Here is an 8931-nt window from a genome sequence, read left to right on the forward strand (position 1 = left end):
ACCCCTACACACCCAGGGGTTCACATTGCCCCTGGTTGACAACAGTCACGCTAGCTTTTAAATATTTAAGTCTTGTGTGTCACATCAACATAAACCATCGGCATAGGAGGGATATATGTGGCCCCACATTTCATTGTATTTTGTAGTCAAGTTGGATCAAAGTAAATGTAATGTGTTCTGATTGGAAAGAAAGAAGGGAGATGATTCATGCTGTGTTTCTTTGCTGCTTAGAGAATTTACAAGAACCAGGAAATATGGCCGTATTAGAACAGAAGTTTGTAGGAAGACACGACAAGTAACTTCTGTGGGAAGAGAATGACTATATATCTGCCTCGGACATATTCCATCCAAAAATTCACAAAGTTATCTGGTAATCATCTCCTGATTCTCATTAGCTGGATTTTCCAGAATTAATAAAAAAAATGGTCACAAAAGAAAATTTTAGATAATATCTCATTTATCACAGACTAGCACAAAATGAGTCATGCCAAACCACAGTACTAACACCGTTTCCATGGTGATATCCCTACCTCAAGATGTTCTAGAATGTAGGGAGGGTTGGTCATCCCCAGCCTCATCATGGCTCCCTCTGGGATAACTTCCACAAGTTGCCATAGCAACTCAGGCAATGTGACTCCAATGTCATGACCGTAGGCACCAAGGTCTTCTGATGTCAGCCATATCTCAACAACACCCTCTGTAGACAACCAAATCACAAGTTCATAACATCTAAAATTCACATCTGCACACACTCACAAGTGGCAATAACTATCTTGTTTGTTTCAGGTGTATTGTGGTGGTTTACAAATAATCAACTTTGGACCAGACATTCCAGTGATGAACATCATGAGCATCGATCTACACATCTGGCATGTATCAGCGAGGTCGATGAGACTGACTACCTTTATGACAGTGGTCTGTAAATATTCGAGTTTTGAAAAGACAATCCAGTGATTGACATCATGAGGATTGATCAATGACAAGACTTACCCTCAAATGACTGTACTGCCCTAGCTACAATGTCGGCAGGTTGGTAGCTGCCCAAATCCCCCCTTGCGTGCTTTGTCTTGCAGTATGTACACTGATTCAGGCATCTATGAACAGAAACTATACTGAACTGAAAATAAACACACTTCACAATGAACATGCTTGGGATGCTCTATGCAGAAGTCTCCTTGATATCTCAACATTAGAGTGTTTAAAGAGCTGTACAGGATGTTGGTACAGCAATGGAGCCTGTTGCCTAATGCTTTGCTTTCGGGTGTTACGAAGTTAATAAGTATAATAAAAGCTAGTCCTTTTGAAATGGCTAGTCCTTATGAAACAAGAGTCATCTGAAGATGACAAATTCCCCTGGCCTCCCAAAATTTGAAAGAGCAAATCATCTGACATTTTAACTTGATTTTGTTTGACTAAATTGTTTCCATGTAAACCGAGAAAAATACAATTGACAAAAAACTGCAAAATAGCAAAAGGCAGCACTTCAAGATCTGTTTAATGTTTTGGGAAGTTTTGTTGAAGGATATTGAAAGATTTTCAAGTTTTGCCTAGGAAACAAAGCCCACACCTCCCTTTTGAGATGTTTCCATGGAAACCAAGAAAAATAAAAAAGACAACAATCTGTAAAAAGCCCAAGGTACCACTTATCAATTGCTGTTGAAAATATTGAAGACTTTTTGAGTAACACGCCGACTAAATAATGGACGGACAGACGAGGTGATGACTATATCCTCCTGCACTACATGCCGTGTGTGTGTGTGTGCGTGCGTGCGTGAGTTTTTTTTCTCTCTTTTTACTACTGTTGACTGTGGAGGGTGCACCAAATGCAACTTATTGCCTAATCCTGATTTAGTGTACACTCATTATGTCCATAAACCAGTCTTATCCCTGAGGAACACAGTTTGTTCTATGTGGGTTTGTTTTGGATATAAATTACCACTTGTGAAGATGGTTCTTTTACTTAGTACATATTGCACCAGACAGCATTGTCTCTTGCAGGTCAGCTTGGACATGAATTCTACCACAAACATGGAAATAAATAAATGTCAGAGGTCTCAAATCATAACAATCACCTCTGACACAGTGACAAGAAATAGAATTACTTCAATATGGTATGACATAGTCAAGAAGATGCCCACTTTGCACAGGCTTCCTATCTTGTGTGCAACAATGGATGGAACAGATGGACCAAGAACAGGTTTGGGCGAGGTGTTACAAAAGACTGGAAACTTTGTTTTTAGGTTGTTTCAGCTCAATAGTTAATACAACAAGGGAAAGTGCAAAAATATTATAAGATGAAATTATGTAATTTTCTGAACAGAAGGGAACTTGAAGGGATTTCAAGGTTTTAAGTCATAACAATCACCATGACAGACACAGCCTCATCATCTTTCGCAAATATCTTGTTTCAAATTTAATTTAGCATATTAAAACCAGGCTCTTCACTGAAAATAGTATGTTTATTTCATTAAGTCTACTACATAAAAGTTACTTCCCTGTAGGATATTTCAGTCTGCAATTTGTGCTAAGTCTGATTTTAATTAAATTTCTTTAAATCAAGTAAGGTCACCTAAAAGATGGCCACACATTAACACCACTAAAATTGGATGGCAAGAAAAAAAAAAAAAGAGACTCCAAACGTTTTGTTTCAGACTGAGATTACAACTTTATTATTAACCTGGAGAAACACTGTCTGTCATGAAGATATGTGAGATGAACATAAGAAAATGCAGTATACATACCCTGTGTTGATGGCGATAATCTCGATGAGCGGGTTCCTTCTGATCTTGGGTAGGCTGAGTGAGGCGCCACCTGCTTTCTTACCATCCTGTTTCTTCTGACCAAGTAGCCGAACTGAGTTACCTGAAGTCATGTAACTCACAGGTCAAGCTGTCATAAATTCAACTACAGGTCAAAGTCCAGTTATAGCATCATGTCATTCTAATCTTGTTTCCTTGTTTACTCACCATCTTCTAGAAGCCAAACTTAAAATTTGGTCTGAAACCTTCATAATTTGGGGAAACTCACAAGCACAGTTATTGTGCATCCTCGATATCTCCTGGGCCTATGTTCTAATGAATCTCCACTATACCCTTGATGCATCTACGATAATTTTGTTACCTCCCTTTGCTGGCTCTGATTTCTCACAGTAGCCTATCAGCTAAGCTGCCGTAACATCTGAGCTTGCCAGTGTCAAGATAGATAGCAGACGTATCTGAGAAGGTTTGTTTGCAGTGCGACTCAGATTTGGGGGAAATCATATAAATTGACAGGTCTGAAACTTTAAAAACATATATGCAAGAATCCTTTCTGCCTCTTTCAGAGAACATCTGCATGGTTAGTGTTGCCAAGTTTAATCGGTTGGATAATTGAAAAAGTGAAAGTGAGTAGTGATTGCTATGTTCAACTTTCGAGTAAAGACACCTGATTGGCGAAAAAGCCAACCGAGGGAGGTAATAAATTCATCGGGCCGAGCCGTTGATGCATCCAGGGTGTAATGGAGACTTATGGGAAGGTATGCCCAGGAGATATCAAGGATGATGTTAAGGTAACAAACCAAGAAACATATAAATCCCAATGTTTCTGGTGCATCTAAGGGAAGTAATTCTGTATACCGAAATGCAGATCCAAGAACAGCTGGGCCACGTTTTTACTAAAGGAGCAACGATTCGCCTAGATCTCCATTTTTGATATTGTACCTTTGATTCGATCAGTTTCGAATTGATTCTTCATACAAGTAAAAACATCAGATTACATTTAACTCTTGGAGTCGTCTTTAGCATAAAATCCATCATCAACTTATGTCCACTTATGACAATGATCATTCATAAATAGCCAGGCTTCAACCAATCATATTTTGCCTTATTTGAGGGCTCGAAACTACTTGAGTGGAAGTAAAAATTATGTTCTCATTGTGTGGGAATAGTTTGTATCAGACAATAACACGTCAGATTCAGTTTTCGATGAATTGAACTGAATCTTTACAGCACCACTGTGTACCCTGTCAGTTCATTTTTAGAGACTAATTGTCCTGCAGGAAAACTGCTCAGTACTGGAGCGTGGGATCAATACAAAGAGAGGGTGCTTGGGTGGTCCTGTCATTCGAGCTACTGCAGCTGATTGTAGAGAGTTGCATCCCTTTGACATAATAACAACCAATGGTCATGGGTTTGAATCCTGGTTTGCCACAAGTATGTTTCCAGGTTTGTGACATGTGCTTAGAGTTTCATAAACATTGCAAACATCTGAAGTCTGCACTAATTTGAGGCGTCCCACCCACACCAAACTGAGTGAGTGAGTGAGATTAGACTTACACCACACTCAGCAAGCATATGTTACTGAAGATCACCTCCTACGACAAGCATATGTTACTGAAGATCACCTCCTACGACAAGCATATGTTACTGAAGATCACCTCCTACAACAAGCATATGTTACTGAATATCAATTCTAACCTGGACCTTCCAGCTATAGGGTGGCAGTAAATAATCAAGTCTGGATCAGATAATCCGGTGATCAACAGCATGAGCATTGACCTATGTAATTTGGACACCATGACATATATGAACCAAGTCAGCGAGCCTGGCATCTCAATTCCATTAGCACCTCCTACAACAAGCATATGTTACTGAAGATCATCTCCTACAACAAGCATATGTTACTGAAGATCACCTCCTACGACAAGCATATGTTACTGAAGATCACCTCATACGACAAGCATATGTTACTGAAGATCACCTACTGCGACAAGCATATGTTACTGAAGATCACCTCCTACAACAAGCATATGTTACTGAAGATCACCTACTACAACAAGCACATGTTACTGAAGATCACCTACTGCGACAAGCATATGTTACTGAAGATCAGTTCTAACCTGGACCTTCACAGGTACACATCAAACACGACTTCATCTATTGACGTGTTTTACCTTTCAGTGTTTCTTCCACGACCTCGACAACGCGATCAATCTGCTGCACACCAAGGACACTTAATCCCTGTAGGTGGAAAAAATATGCACTGGTGAAACTGTCACTCTTTACAGTGTGCCTTGCAGTTAACCTAAAGCATGTCATTGTCACATCCATGACAAATTACAACACTTTTTCCATGTGTTTCCTATATGTCTGAGAGTATGGTTTTATGCAGCTTCTAGCCATATTCACTTTCGGAAACCCTTACATGAATGGTCTGCACTCTTAATTCAACACATGGTATGAAAAAAAAGCATCCCTTTTCAGGTTAAACTAAGCCAGATTGCTCGTATTTCATTTGTACTCTTCCAGCAAGAAAGAAATAGTCATGTGATATGCAACTACCTTGAGGTAGAGGTGTAATGTCATCTCTTCATGGTACTGAACTGCTAATTTACATTTAAACATGAAGTATGTATGAGAAATATATCACAGGCTATAGAAGTACAATACTAATCATCATATCATACAGTCATGACACATTCATAATTTATCATCTGTCAGGAGCTGGAATTTTGCACTGTGACACAGAAGCAAAAACAAAGAAGCTTAGTCTATGATTCATATCTATGAAAATTGTAAAACATGGTCTTGGGGTCTTCTCCCAAGGCAGCTGAATCTAGGAACTGACTGAATCACCCCTTAATCTGTTAAAGTGCAGTCAAGACAAGGACACCTGCGTATTTGATGACTAATTGACGGACAAATGTTACTGTACCTGGATATAATCAGCCTTAGGTTGACCTTGAGGTACACACCCAGCTAGCACCACTTGTTTGCCTAGCTCTCGAGCCCTGTTGACCTCGTTCCGGAAGTGATCCTCAGCTGGACTCTTCACAGTACAGCTGTTGAGAAGCCACAGGTCAGCAGACTCTTTATCCTCTAGAAAAAAGAGGAGATGATGTATTTCACCAGAAACAAGACATGTGTACAAGGTCCTCATATCATAACAGTTTCTATATTCTTATCTGCCTTGCTAAAACAACAGGAGGTTGCGGATTTATAAAAGTTTTGTACATTTTACTAAGTACTGTAATATTACCAACAAAGTCTGTGTACAGCTATGGCCATTCTGTTAATTTGCAACTTTTGTTACTCGTCTGAGGCCAGAGTTAAACAATCTGCCCTGATAAGATTTCACTTGCTTCAGTAGCATGAATAAATAAACTGGATGTAAAGTAATATAAAAAGAGTTCAGACTAGAAGATATTTTTTTGACAAATTGCCATTAAAACAATAGAGATTTTTAGAACACAGAGTGACATTGAAACCTGTGATCTTGTAGCCGTATGCAGCCAGCTGTCCGGACATATATTCACTGTCCGAGTTGTTGTGCGAGCAGCCCCATGTCTTCACATAAACCTTGTGGGTTCCTAAAGAATAATCATCACATTATTGCGAGAATTAATTGAATTTGTTTAAAAAAAACCCCCTTAGGTTAATAGGTATGAGTCAAAACTGCTCTAAAAGTGACAATGGCTGTAATTTGCAAAGCCCTAATAAGAACAGGAACTGTATCATCTGGATTACTCTGGTTCCACTGTAGATTGTATATGAATTAACTTGTGTGCACGTTATCATGATAATGCAACATAGAAATGCATATAAATCCATTGTTTTGAAACTCTATAGTATTGTAGCTAATTGGCAATGGTCTGCTGAGTCTTGGCCACACAAACCAGGCACTTACGCCAAGTGTATCAATTTCTACAAAAGAATGTATCATCATATACGTGTCATGATACATATATGATATCGTATTATGATCTTGTTGTATCAGTTCAACCCTGCCCATAACTACCATATTTCAGACGAAATACAGAGAATTCTGCCTTACATGTGAACATGTTTTCTTTACCTGGAATATAACTGTCTGCTTCCACATTCTCTTCTTTCGAGAAATTTCTTTTTGTAAGTTTAGACTTGCGTAACCGTGGGAGCACTTCCGATCGAGCTATGTCTCTGTCATAGGAGCCGAGGTCGTGATGGGTGACGATGTCCTCAATATCGTCAACTGGCTTTTCACACAGGGCTGGCATATTGTCAGTGTGAGATTCTGTCAATAAACAGTGATTAATTACAAGTATGACACTTAGGGGCCGAAATTAGGCAACAGTTCACTGACGGAATGAACTTAATTGCCTTCCCTCAAATGTCAGTGTTCATTTTTAGCGCATAAGAGTAAGAGCTCCAGTTTTCGCATATGCAATAATCCTTTTAGTGTTCCTTGATAATTATTCGACATGTAACTCAATACATTCGGGTACTTCTATCAAATTGTATCAGTTTATGTGACAATGCTGGTATTGTCCGACCCACAGTGAGCTAGACATCGCGAAAACATTCGCTCACTCGATTGCAGTTCTCGACAGCGTGTTGCGTGTTTACAGGAAGTTTACATGGGAGACAACTCGGATGGAGTTCCGCTAAAGGATGCCGAACTCCAATCCCTCTGCGCTTGGGTGGAGTTTGCCGCCTTACACTCGTGCACTCAACTATTGAGAATGCCTCCTGTCGAACACGATGCATCGATTTCTCATCAAGTGAAATTTGAAAGCCACATTTTCACGAGTAGTGAAGTGAAGTATGACTATCAGATGAAAGTTGGACGTTGATAAAATCTCAGTTCAACTTTCCACAAGTTTAAAGACAACAGCCCCAAGTAACCTGAAGCTGACTCTCCAGGTTTAGCGATGTATTGTATATCCTAAAAGTTTTAATTCAAAGAAAGATAGCTCAAACACATATAACAGAACGTAGGTATTTATTATCATGTATATTGATAACTATATTTTTATTATTGATACTTTTATGTCTTATTTATTTTAGGCTAAAGTAGTCAATGAACTTATTCAAAACATGTTCGCATTTCGGCTAATGCGAAAACAAATACATGTAGTTCATGAACGAAACAGATCCAGAGGTGTGGCGGGGTGGGGTGGATTAGTAGATTGTTTCAGGTTCTGGGTAATTTTCTCAATAATCAACTGGTTTGTCCACATTAATGAAAGGGTAGTATTTGCTGGGTTTGATAATGAGACTATGTATGGAATGTAATACATCGTGAGTCATCAAGTACAGGATACGAGTAAGACCGTGTGAGAGAGTGAGAGTGATGCTTCTTTTATTTAAAAACAAATAACAAACCAAAAAACCCAAACCCCAGTATTCCAGTTATACCACGTGACATGAGTGAGTGAGTGAGTCCGCTTTGGTGAAACGGATTACTGCTGAACGCCTCTAAACCTGTGGATTCGAACCTGTGATTCAAAGGACGCAATTCTGAACGGTGGACGGCTGCGACTCGACTGACTGGGACCCAGGCAAGACAAACAGATAAAATACATTAACCCACGATCGAAGAACTTGGTATAAACAACTGAGTGACTATCTTCAACAAAAGGGGCGGTGGGTTAGCGTAGTGGTTAAGGCGTTCGCTCGGCACGCCGAAGACCCGGGTTCGATTCCCCACATGGATACAATGTGTGAAGCCCAATATCTGGTGTCCCCCGCCGTGATATTGCTGTAATGTTGCTATAAACGGCGTAAAACTTAACTCACTCACTCTTCAACAAAATATGTCTACATGCGTTACACTGATAACACTACTACTACTACTACTACTACTACTACTACTACTAATTTCGTAGAATAGGCCTTCAGCAACCCATGCTTGCCACAAAAGGCGACTATACGCTTGTAGGAGGCGACTAACGGGATCGGGTGGTCAGGTTCGCTGACTAGGTTGACACATGTCATCGGCCCCCATTTGCTCAGATCGATGCTCGTGTTGTTGATCAGTGGATTGTCAGGTCCAGACTCAATTACATACAGACCACCGCCTTATTGCTGAGTGCGACGTAAAATTAAACTCTCTCTATCACTACTTATCATATATCGATAAGAACTTGCACTTCTATTACTAGTACCACCATCATTGCAGCAGCAATAGCAACAA

General features: G+C 39.7%; 1 protein-coding gene across 1 annotated transcript in view; it reads right to left on the reverse strand.

The window, feature by feature from the left end:
- Positions 1–7397, reverse strand: part of LOC137291899 (threonylcarbamoyladenosine tRNA methylthiotransferase-like) — a 13269-nt gene extending 5872 nt beyond the window's left edge. The window contains exons 1-8 of the mRNA XM_067823456.1: positions 7326–7397; positions 6832–7029; positions 6245–6346; positions 5692–5855; positions 4931–4997; positions 2742–2862; positions 991–1094; positions 531–697 (exon numbers count right to left, since the gene is read on the reverse strand). Coding sequence (XP_067679557.1) covers positions 531–697; positions 991–1094; positions 2742–2862; positions 4931–4997; positions 5692–5855; positions 6245–6346; positions 6832–7012 — 906 coding nt within the window. The 5' untranslated portion in view covers positions 7013–7029; positions 7326–7397. The remainder of the gene's footprint in view (positions 1–530; positions 698–990; positions 1095–2741; positions 2863–4930; positions 4998–5691; positions 5856–6244; positions 6347–6831; positions 7030–7325) is intronic.
- Between the last annotated feature and the right edge of the window lie 1534 nt (positions 7398–8931).

Source organism: Haliotis asinina, chromosome 7, assembly GCF_037392515.1.
Source record: "Haliotis asinina isolate JCU_RB_2024 chromosome 7, JCU_Hal_asi_v2, whole genome shotgun sequence".
NCBI classification, from domain to species: Eukaryota; Metazoa; Mollusca; class Gastropoda; order Lepetellida; family Haliotidae; genus Haliotis; species Haliotis asinina.